The following is a 12,087-nucleotide window of genomic DNA, read 5'->3' as shown; positions in this document are numbered from 1 at the left end:
ATTACAGATATGAGGTTGTCCTACTGACTTAGGCAAGAGGTGGGAGTTAGCACACATTTCTGGTTCTGGGATTCTGACACAGACAACCCAAACTTTCATGGGAACCAGCCTGGAAGGAAAAGGGCATTGAGTATCTCCAGTGTCTTAGAGATGGGGTGGGACTAAAAATGTGCTCAATTTAACAAGAACAGGCAAAACAGAAGACATTGGTTAGGGTCATTATTTTTTGTAATGGGGTTTGATATATGGCTGTATAAAAGCTTTAACCACCCTTCTTAAAGATTGGACTGGATGAAGATCTTTTCCAGTCTTAATAATTCTATGAATCTGTTCTATGATTCTTGGTGGGTTTTGGATATAAATGCATGTTTTCCCTATCCAGCTTTTAATTCCCAGTCACTCTTTTGTTAGGTCTCTATTTTTATTCCACAGCACATTCTTACAGCCTATTCCAAGCTCGTCCCTTTGCTTTTAGAGGTCCCTGTGACCTCTCCCCTCGCAGAAGGGCTCCTGGCCGTGCTCAGCAGAGGAGAACTCGGTTTGTTTTCCCAGTTTCCCTTCCTGCTCTCTGTCCCTGCTGTGTGAGCAGCCGCCACTGAGGGGCAGCGCTGCCTGGGGAACAGCCGTGCTCCCGGGGGAGCTTCAAACCCACCGTGTCCTGTCCTCCCTGCTCCTGGAGCCTTGCTCCATCACCCATCCAGGCACGGCATTCCTTTTTGCACCATGCCTGGATTTTGTGTTTGGTACCTGCTGCCCATCGTGCCCATTGTGTGCAGCTCCAGGACAGAATATTGCCACTGCAATTCACGCTGGAAGGAGCTTTCCCTGCACTGATCTGTGGAGTTATCACCCGTCCTCCCTGTGCTGGGTGTTTGTACATCTCTAAAGAGGGGTCTCTTACCCAAATGGATTGTCTTGGGCTGGATTATAGCCTCTTTATCCCAGCTTAACATATGGGAAATCCCAGGAACAGCCCTGAAGGAGTGTGTTCATGAGAGCTTATCCATGCTTAAAGGTGGTATTCATTCATTTAGCCACTTCTGCACCACTTTTTAGTCAAGTTCAGTGCAGTTTTGTGGACAGTGAGACTTTGTGGGGAGGAAGATTGTGTGGTTCTTTGTTTTCCCATTAACTCATCTGGTTGGGAATTGCAGCTCTTTAATTAAAGCAGCACAGTAGGGACTGGCCTCGAGGTGCTGTTCTGAGGCACTTGCATTCACATCTGCTTTGGGTAAAGCTCAGCCTGTTTGGGGTCAGCCTGTGCTGTTGCATGTCCAAGAGCAGGAGGAAGCAGCAAATCAATCACTGGGGCTCTGTCCCAGGCTGCCTCCCCTCCCTGCTGCCAGCATCCCCCGTGTGCCAGGGCTGGAGCGTGCACCTCGCCCTTCCTGGGGGATGCAGGGAACCACACAAGGATTTAATTACCCAGCATATGGAGGGCTGAGGGGAGCTCAGGGGGCGGCGCTGACAGCCGGGGCTGTTGCCTGTTGTTGTTTAAGTGGAGTTTCCCCCACCCTCTCTGCGTTTTGCTCAGTCAGTAAATGGCCCCGTGTAAACTCCTCCGGCACAAGCGGGCAGGCGGGAATGCCGTGGGCAGCCGGGCTGGGATCTGGGTGGATCATCTGATGTTTTTGTCCATGTGGCATTTGTTTAGGTTGCAATCGGGAAAAGTGACTTCTGTTACTGACTGTGGCCAAGAGAATGTGGAGACTGGCAAGGAAAAGTTGATTACTTGGGATTTTTGCCCCCCGTGATGAGTGGGATGGACTTTGGAGAGTTATTTTTAGTTGATGATAGGGTGAGGGGAAAAAAGTCTAGGCTGTGTTTAAAACTGTAGCATCCATTGTAAGTACCAGCAGAAGTGCTGAGGAAGGTGGTAAATTCATATAAAACATTCTCTGCCACCTTCATTAGGTGCTGGGACAATTAACAAGGGTGTTGAAGGGTTGTGCAAAGTGTCCACCCTTGGCCAGGCTGGCCCTGAGCACTGAAAGCTGCACATGCAGCACTGACCCTGGGAACAAAGGATCCTCCTGAACCCAAACATGTTTGTGTTAATCCCGGCTGCTTCCTGGCGGGCAGCGGGAGGAAGTGGAGCCAGTGCCTCCGACAGATGTACAGTGAGGAGATTACAGGGTGAGATTAAACACCCTCTCCATCACATCCTCCCTCGGCCAGCACAGCAGTAATGGACTGTCCCAGGCTGCCTGCCAAGCTGGGGCAGATGTAACAAGCAGCAGATTCTGCATCTCCTGTCTCCATGCCTGGTTTGGAGCCGTTCCCTAATGCCAGGACTTGTTCAGCTCCTGAAGCTGCCTTAGCTGTACCTGCCTGTGAGGAGGAGTGGGCTGGGTGGGAGAAGGCAGGAGAAAACATGGAATTCACAGCACCCAGAAATGATGCATTCAGCTGAAGTGCTGTTATAGCTAAAACACAAGTGCCCCTACCTGAGTACAGCAGGGTTTGCTAAGGGACCAAGTGCTGAAGAAGTTGGGAAGGATCTTTATTTTGGTGGACTGAACTGCTTTTTGGCTACTATACTTTTAGAGTAGATGATTTCAGGGCAGCGAAGGACTTGTTCCCTCTTTCTGGGTTTAGGTGGTGCCTTATATTGCTGTGGCCAGTCTTGGTGCCTTGTGCTGCTCTTCCCATGGAAATAATCCAGGTTGGTTGCAAAAATCAGCTGTTCCACTGCATGTTTAGGTTAATTAATGTGGTAATGGGACAGTATCTTCCATTAACAAACAAAGGGATGGTTCTGAAGGAAAAGAACACTTTGTGGAAATTGTAGGGTTCAGAATTGTCATTGTGTGAGATGTGCAAAACCCTCATCAGCCAAGGGGGTTGGGTTTGACTCAGCAGAAGTTTAAAAAGGTCACTTTTCCTGGGCAAGGGCTGTGAGCTCAGTTGTGCTGCTGGGGCAGTAGCTGCTGTCTGAACCATGGGCTGTGTGAAGGGATCAAGCAATGTGCCATTGTTTTTGGATAGAATAAGGGGGAAAATCCCAACAGGTTCTGCCAATGACACGCGTGTGGTGCACATTCCCCAACCTCCCGTGGAGAGGACGTTGCTCAGCCAGAGGCAGCACCAGGTGACACTCGGGAGCTGGGAAGCCACAGCACTGTCCCTTCATGGGGTACATTGGCACAGGCCCAGCTGCCTGTGGGTTTGCAGCTCCTTGAGGACAGCACAGCTTGGGAGGGATCCCAGAAACGTGCACAGCTGTGGTGGGACCTGCTGAGCCACACAGGGAACCAGATACCTCCTGTGGTGCCATCCCAGGAATGCACAGGCCATGCTTCTTCCCTTTCTCCTTGCCTGCACAGAAATCCCTTTTCCTGAGTGCAGGAGACAACTGTTTGGCAAATAAGAGCAGCCTGGGCTCCAGGGAGAGCATTGTTTGCAATAGCCACGGGCTGGAGGCAGGAGCAGAAGGGAATGACTTGGGATGAGGGTCTAAGTGGCACCATCTGCTTCTGAAGGGCATTGTTTGGGCAGCAGAGGAGGCTCCTGGAGTTAAGTAATTGGGAATAGCAGGCTCCTGGCTGGAAAATGTGCCAGCCCTCCTGGCAAAAAGCTGTTAAATCTCTGTTGCTGGCATGGAAGCAGTTCTGTGTAACAGGGCTCCAAAGGCTCTTTTTAACCCTTGGTGTACATTAAAAAGGCAACCTGAGGCACTTTTGATCTTGGAATGGCATGTGGCCAGGTGTTGGGAATAAAGGAGAAGGTGGGTCCTCATGGAGGTATGTGAACAGCTCCCAGTCTGATCCTCCTGTGCTGCCAACAGCCAGATGTGGCCTGCCAAAAATGCACACAAAATGGTGCCTGTTTTAACAGCTTTAGCAGGAAAACACAGGCTGTGATGAATGATTCATGAGAATCAATAGAACCCGAGGCATTTATTGCCCCTAAAACCGGTGCCTGCCTGCCAAGGGGTGCATTTGCAAGGTGAGTGATCACAGAATGCTCTGCTGGGTTTTGAGATGCAGTCACAGCTCGCTGCAGCCCTCACCCCCTGTCTGCAGCCAGGCCCAGGAGCCTTTCATTCCCCAGATGAAAGCAGGAGCAGTTGGGCATCTCCCAGCGAGCACAGATACAAACAAGGCCCCATTTTGCATCCCCCCCTCCTAGGGTGGCTTCCTTGGAAGCTTTGGCCTTCATCCTGTTTGTCTGATTCACGATCAAAAGAGTGTTGCTGCCTACGTGTGTCTTGAAGCATTTTCTTCTTTCATAGCTCACATAAACGGCCAATTTCTTCATTAAAATGAAATGGAGGTAAATGAAATCAAGTAAGATCTGTCTGTGCAGTGGTTGTATATTACTGATAGTGAGACCAGGGCTGGGCAAAGCTCTTTTGGGACCTTTTCTGGTGTGCAGGAGAAAAGGATGCTGCATAGCCAGATGGGTTTTCCTGCCAGGGGGAAGGTTGGATCTAAGAGTCCAAGTCCCAGCCATCCTGAAGATGAAACAGTTGGATCATAAAACATGTATTTTTTTTCAAGTCTGATCTGGATGTTTTTTAATCTTCCTCAAATTAAAGGAAAATCTTTTGTTTGACCCAAAACAAAATTGTTTTCTTTGGCCAGCCAACCGAAAAAATCAGCTCTGTCCCCGGTGTTGGTCCAAGCTCCTTTCCTGATTGTGCCTCCACAGCAATCCTGCTCCATGCAACTTTACCAGTCCTGGATTAGAGCCTTGTTGCTAAAGAATTGGCAGGAACAAGAGAGTTCAGCTACTTGCTCTAAGTTTAGTCCAACTCTTCTGGTTAAGTTTGTAAATATTTGCTCATATCCTACCTCGGTTTTATGGATGTTTGTCCAGATTCTATTTTTCAGCTGTTTAATCATTTATTTTGTGACATTTTCCAAAACAATATATATATTTGCTTGTGTGCCTGGTGAAGCTGAGGTTTTGATGTAACTGCGAAGTTTCCATCAATGGTGGAATTAGAAGCCCTTTATGTGAAAATGAAGGATTTTGGTTAGGAAACAGATGACCTTGATGTCCTTTGCCACCACATTTTTACCTTTGCAGCCTCCTCTGGGTTGTGACTGGTGAGCCTGGTAGCTGTCCCATGAGTTTTAGGTGATTATGATTTATGGGTTTATTTTATTTTTTTTTCTTGTGCCTTGGAAAGACCTTTGGCTCCCATTATCTGTGGCCTTTGGTCTCTTATGGAGGACAAACGTGCAGACCACTGTACCATTCTGCCAGCCCCACCCTCACCTGCAGCTCGATGGGGGATTTTTTACAGTTCTTAAAGCTGTTAGTGATGTGCTGGGTGTTTTTTTCCTTCCTTTAATGTTTGTTATCCTCCTCAGGAGACGTGTCGGAAGTGCCAGGGGCTGTGGAAGGAGCACATGAATCTCACCTGTGAGCAGCTGGCTGAGAAGGATGACATCAAATACAGGACATCCATGTAAGCGAGAGGGGAAAACAGGGAGGTGGATGAGCTGGCACTCACAGCACACTGTCCCTCAGTGCTGAGGGGTCAGGCAGCTCCCAGGATGGGATTTCTGTCTGTGAAAGACACTTGGCAGCAGCTCCAGCTGGTAATTTGAGAACGTGGGAAAGCTGTCACCAGCCCAGCCTGCTCCTCTGGCTGGCCCAGTGTCTGCAGGCTGGCACCTGGTCCTTCTCCGAGGTGAGAAACCCCCGTTAGCATCCCTGGGGGCAGAGGAGTGGATTGAGTCACAGTAGGTCATTACTGGCCTTTGAAAATCTGCAGTGGAGACTGCACTGTTTGCTCAGCTGCTGCTTTGTGGGAGAGGATGTGTTTTCCTCCAGAAGCTTTTGCCTGTTTCTAACCAGTTTGTAGGAATTGTTACAAAGTGCAGTCACATTTTGAAATATGCAGATGTGAATCCTGACTGTTACCCTAAAATCTTTTGCAGCTTGATTTCCCTCTTATCTACAGTAAATGACAAAATCTTCTGCCTTCAGGAAATGAGGGAATTTTCATGCATGGAGCTAAATGTCTGCTGCAGCCAAGTGGGACTTGCCCACATTGCCCCATCCCTTCCTCTCTGATTTAGTCTGTCTGGCTTGAGTAGAGGTTGGAAAGCTCCACCACTGGGATTTGAATGACTCTTGCTTGCTCATCCCACAGTCCCTAATTCAGAAAAAAAAATCTTTACAGATTTTATATTACTTTTTTTTCTCTGCTGATCCTTTCCCTGTAGGAAAAAGGGATAAGAGAGAGGAGGAATGAGTTGTCATGTCCCTAACAAGGAAAAAATACCAGTTTCAAAACCTTCAGCAGATTGTGTCTGTGGATAGATGAGTCTAACTGCCTGATACAATAAAAACTTCCTTTTGAAGCCCTGCATAAGGAAAGGGAAGCCCAGCTGGAGTTCAGGCTAAACTTCCTGCCTTGCTCAAAGTTTCCAAAAAAAAATCTGCATTGACAGCATCCTGTTGAGTGGCAGAGGGAAGAGCAGCTGCAGCTCCAAGGAGAGTCACTCTCAAGTTGGGTTTTTGTGCCTATTCTTAGCACATCTCCACATGCCTGGGTGCAGGTCCTGCTGGCTGCAACTCTGTGGGAACCTTGGGTGTCTGCAAGGCTGGGAAGTTCCCACCTCACCATTCCCTGCTCATCTGGTGGTGCTGATGGAGCAGTTTGTGGGGCTCTGCTGTAGTCCTCAAAAACACCTCCCTGCCATCTCCCAGACATTTTGTTAGCTTTGCAGATGCACTGAAGCAGCTGGGTGGAGATGCCTGGCTAAGGATGATTCTTCCCCAGTGTCAGAGGAATTGTGCTTCCCTCCATGCAAACACGCTGGCTTTGCTCTGCTGTCATCAAATTTCACTTCTAGGTTGTGAATTAAAATGTAACATGATCTCCAGCGGTCAGAAAATGGGCCCTCAGGATGATAATTTATATTCTGAAGTCTTTTAATTAAATGACCGAGCCTTTCTTCATTTCTGTGCCAAAATAGTCTTGCTGTGAGCTGAGCCTTGCTGGAGTGTGTGTCACTGCCAGGGTGTCCCTTGGGAACAGGGATTGAGCTTTGTCCTGGAGTCCCACTTGTGCTCTGGTAGATGAAAACCCTTTTCTTAAACCTAAAGCAATAACCTCTGCAAAATGTATGTAGGGAATCTTAGAGAAAAGATAACACCTCTGTGGGGAAATGTGATTATTTTTCAGTTACTGATTTAAATTTAACAAACATTAAGTGAATCCGGAGCGTAGCAGCCAGACTTGGAAGAGAAATACATGGTCCTGGCAACTTTGTAGCCAGAGCAACAGGCAAACATAAAAGCTAGAGGTGACAGCCAAATGTTTGCTTTTCCTGAACTTTATCTCCTTGGCTGTATTTTCCTTCAGCCAGCTCAAGCATCCATGTGCCCTTTGGCTCTTGAACTTGCATCTCAAATTCCTCCCAAGCCAGAGGCTGGTGCTTTGGCTCTCATGGAAACCAGGATAAGGGCTGCAGCATGCAGCCAGTGATTGACTTCTTTTCACTGATTTTGTTCTTGAGTTGTCGTGGGCTGGCTCCAAGTGGAGCTGAGCCCAGACCTCCTTGGAACAGCAGCAGGCCTGGGGATGGAATCGGAGCAGAGAGGAGGGGGTTAAAGCCTTGCTGGGGAGGTGTAAAAGCCATTTTATCACAGGCTGGTGAGAGCAAACACCCCTTTGCTAATTGTCCCTGGTCTTGCAGAGAGGAGAAGATGACAGCTGCCCGGATTAGGAAGTGCCACAAGTGTGGGACAGGCCTGATCAAGTCGGAGGGCTGTAACCGCATGTCGTGCCGCTGCGGCGCCCAGATGTGCTACCTCTGCCGGGCTGCCATCAACGGCTACGACCACTTCTGCCAGCACCCCCGCTCCCCTGGGGCACCCTGCCAGGACTGTGCCAAGTGCTCCCTCTGGACAGACCCCACAGTAAGTAACAAAGGAGTTTTGTCAATGATTCTCACCCCAGTTTCAATCAGCACCCGCACCGCGCTTTGCAATACGCACGTTCCAGTGGGGGGAAATGGTTTTAGTCAGCTCAACTTTTATCTTTCCCAAGGCAGCTAAAATACCACACTGGGATCCTGCAACAGCACAGAGTCACATCTGACCACAGCTTGGGAGGAGCTGGTGTTGCTTTAGGGAAAATCAGCTCCTTTCACATGAGGGCTTTGGCTGGAAATGCTCTGAGTGCTGTTCTGGAGAGTGAGGCTGGTGGGGAGTAATGCTGGCTCCAGGCACAGCAGCCAGCACTGGGATTATTGGGACTCACTCCTACTTTTGCAGTTGAGATGGTGTTGGCATGGCTTGGCATTTGGAGGCAAGGAGAATTGTGGTTTTGGTGCCCAGATGATCTGACTGCTGGCTGTGAATCCTGTCACAGAGATGGACCCATCAGAAAAGTGCCTGCAAGCCCAGAGTTGTAGTTGGGTCCATTGTCAGGGCTGTTGTCAACAGCTGCAGAGGGAGAGCTGAACTGTGAGTGAGCTGTAGTAATTTAATACAGCTCCTATCTGTGACAGGCTTGGGAAAACTTGCTGCAGCAAGTAAGTCTCTGTAAATAGAGGTCTTCAGTACTGTAAATCCAGGAGTGCTGGAAGGAGCAGGAGTTGAATTTCCTGATTTTAGCAAAGCTGTAGAGAAACATGAACGTGGATCTGCCTTCCCAGGGCTGGCCTGAACTTCCTTTTTCCTAATGGTTCTTTGTCTTGGGTTTCTGCAGCTTTCCAGGCTGTTCCCAGCCCCCCTGTCTGCAGGGAATGTGCACAATCCTGCATCTGCACAGAGTCAGGGAAAATCCACTCTAAATCTCTCCTTTCTACCTCCAGGCTCTTGGGGATCTCCCAGCAATGTCACAACCAGCATAAGCTTCCAAGTCTTTTGCTTGCCTGCTTTTATTCCCTGAATTATCCTGTCAGTGTGAGCTGTTAAACTACACACAGCCTCCTCCTTGCAGGCACCCCTGGAGCGTTTCTGACACCTGGTTCTGAGTTTCTGGGATTGCTGTCCCACTCCTTTTCCAGCAGGATGTGATTTGGGGCTCAGCAGTGCTGGCATCCGTTGTTCCTGCCAGGCTGCTGATTGTGCTGGGGGATGGCATTTGTTCAGAACCAGAGAAAACATGAGGCCTCTCAAAAAAGCTCGTACTGTACTTCCAAATAAATAAATAAATAAGCAGCACAAAGAGGCCACTGTCACCAGGCCCTTTCCACCTCTCTAATTAACCAATGTTGTGGCAAAGAAAAATTTCCCACTGTCAGCACAGAGCTGGCACTGCCTGCTCTTTTATTATTTAATTCTTTTTGGGATGATGGAGTGCTGGTGGGCTGGGGAGGTGAAGCTGGGTGACTGTCCTTGCTGCAGTGCAAAGAGTAACACAGAACTCAGCTGCTGGCTTGAAGCTGCAATGATGGTACCTGTGTGCATGGTCCTGCCTCACAAGGGGCTTAGGGACACCAACCCAACCCCTCCAGGGTGATCTCTGCCCTCATATGGGATGTGGAGACAAGAATTAGCCTGGTAGATGTAAAGAGGAAAGTGGCATTTGAGTCTTGACATGGAGATTTGAAAGAGCAAAAGACCATTGCATCAGTAGTGTTCTGTCCTTTGCCAGGGATAAGGTCCATCCAAGGCATGGCTTTGAAAGATCTGGTTTGAGTCTAAATCCCTATTATTTACAGCAAAATTCAGGTTTCTTTAAAATAGGGAACCTTTGTTCTTTTCCAAATGTTTAATGTTTTCCCAGTCTGAAACAATTCTTGTGAAAGTATAAGCAAACCTATTCATTAGCTTGGGTTAAAAACAAATTAAAGGCAGTCCTCTAGGAATGGCAGCATCTGTTAGTCTTTGTCTCAAATGATCTTGAGAGAGTAAAGCAGAGGCTTCAAAATTTCCCATAATTAAAGGTTAGTTAAGATTTTGTCCCTAAGCTGTAATCAGGCTGGAGTCTGATTTAAAAGTATCGGTGCAATATTTGCTGGCTCTGAGACAAGCTGCAGTCCTGCTGTGGTGAGCAGCTTCCACGGGGGCCAGGCAGGAATTGTTTAATCCCTGCATTTCTTCTGGAGCTAACTGGTGCCCTGCACCCCTGCAGGAGATGCCAGGAGCCCTTCCCAGGGAGCTGCTTGGCCAAAAACCCTCGTGTCCCCCCGTCCATGCGGGCTCTGCTCTGCAGGAGAGGCTGATGCAACATTGCCAGAGACAAAGCTCCGGAGGGAGCAGTGGGAATAAAGCTGTTAGAAAGCATCCAGAGAGATGGTGCAGGGCCTTGAGGGGAAGCTGTCTGAGGAGTGGTTGAGGCTATTTGGTTTGTTCAGCTGAGGGGAGATTGACTGGGGGCTGCAGCTCCAATCTCTGCTCCCTGTGAGCAGGGACAGGACCCAAGGTAACATGTGGAGCTGTGCCAGGGAGGTTTAGGTAGGATATCAAGAGAAGGTTCTTCTCCCAGAGGGTGCTGGGGCACTGGAGAGGCTCCCCAGGGAATGGTCACAGCCCCAGGGCTGCCACAGCTCCAGGAGCATTTATTTGGACATCACCAGGCACAGGGAGGGATTTTTGGGTGTCCTGTGCAGAGCCTCAAGTTGGACTTGATGATCTTTGTGGATCCTTCCCAGCTTAGGACACTCAGGTTCTACAGATTGGCTCTGGGATGCAGGGTCTGTGTTTGCCCTGATTTCTAAACATCTGTAGCAAACCTAAGGCTGCTTGTGTGCATTTCATCCAGTTTTACAAATCCTGGGATGCAATGGGATTAATGCATTCTGGTAAACCAGGTTCTGCTCTCAAATGTATTATTTTGAATTTAATACTCATCTTTGGGCTCTCAGTAATATTGCACAGAGGCTTTTTTTGGCTTTAAAGTTTTAAGATGTTTTCAGTAAACTCTTAAAACCCTCCCAAAGGCCCATAGTTAAAGTTCAAAGCAGAAGACTAATCATCATGAGGTGTTTGCAATTATCCCCCCTTCTGGTGTTATAAAAAGATGATGTTGAGAGAAGACTCTGTAAAACTTCAAATGCATCAAGGAAATGCATGAAGTGCACAGTGCTGCCTTTAGGATTTGGAAGTGAGAAGGGGGGAGAAGCTCCCCTAAATTTAGGATGTGGAGTTTGTGGTGGGCTTGGGGTTTTTTTAACTGCTATGAAATGCCTCAATCATAAGCATATGGTTCATCCAGGGGAATTCACACAAAGATATGGAATGCCTGTTGCTAAAATAACTCTGCATTTCTTGAACTCCAGCGTGTGCTTGGTCCCCATGCTGGCCCCCCTTTTCCTGCAGCACTGCGGATGCCCTGTTCCAGTTAGAGCACAGGCTGCTTTTATCCCTGCTTCCTGCTGCATGGAGCAGCACCCAGAGACAGCCCAGGCCTGTTCTTGCTCAGCCTCTCTGCAGCTGATCTGGGAATGATTTGAAACAAAACCCCTCAGTCCTTTGGAAGCCTCCGTCGTGAAAAATCATTTCGAGTTTATTAGGAACGGCTGCGGCCACACGTACGTGGAAAAAAGAAAGCAGTAAAGAGGCAGAAAGGGGGAGGCAGTGGTGCTGAAGCACTTTGTAAAGTAGGGGAGGAGTTGCAGAGCCCAGAAATAGGCACCAGGACTCTTGTTTTCCCTCTTTTCAGGAGGCGGCAGCCGCTTCCCGGTGACACTTAATAATTAAAGATAACGAGAAGCGCAGGAGATAAAAACAGAGCTTTCAAAAGCTCCCTGGCTGGCACTTTTGTTCTGGGCAGAGGAGGTTTTATTTGGGGGGAGGTTGTCTCTGTGTGACTCGCTGAGCTTTTATCTCCTTTGCTGCTGTATTTTTTCATTCCCAAGGGCAGTTTGTTTCTCCAGCAGCTCTTTCTGCCTGTGGCAGGGCCCTGTGTGCATGTGGGTGAGGTGTCTGTGCAGCAGCATTGTTGGATCAGGCCTCCCTGCCATGAAAAGGTGCCTCTCTTAGCAACCCAGCCCTGCTCCTCGCTAATCCTTCCCCAGACCAAGCCCTCTGTGGTGCTGTGATTGGCTCTGTGCTCGCTGCATTCCCTGGATTCAATGGCAGAGGGCTGAAAGGAAAAGCTTCCTCCATGCCATGCTGAGAGCCTTTCCCAGGTGGGGGATGGCAAGGGCAGGCTCCCACACTGGCCAGGGA

At 48.8% G+C, this 12,087-nt stretch overlaps 1 protein-coding gene across 2 annotated transcripts in view; it reads left to right on the top strand.

The window, feature by feature from the left end:
- Positions 1-12,087, top strand: part of RNF216 (ring finger protein 216) — a 73,503-nt gene that overhangs the window by 56,091 nt on the left and 5,325 nt on the right. For both annotated transcript variants that reach the window (XM_054270714.1, XM_054270713.1), the window contains 2 exons: positions 5,322-5,419; positions 7,662-7,884. In XM_054270714.1, coding sequence (XP_054126689.1) covers positions 5,322-5,419; positions 7,662-7,884 — 321 coding nt within the window. The remainder of the gene's footprint in view (positions 1-5,321; positions 5,420-7,661; positions 7,885-12,087) is intronic.

This window comes from Melozone crissalis, unplaced genomic scaffold, assembly GCF_028551555.1.
Source record: "Melozone crissalis strain CALT ecotype California unplaced genomic scaffold, PUWL_Pcris_2 ptg000012l_1, whole genome shotgun sequence".
Taxonomy (NCBI): Eukaryota; Metazoa; Chordata; class Aves; order Passeriformes; family Passerellidae; genus Melozone; species Melozone crissalis.
This window is presented reverse-complemented; position numbering and strand designations above follow the sequence as displayed.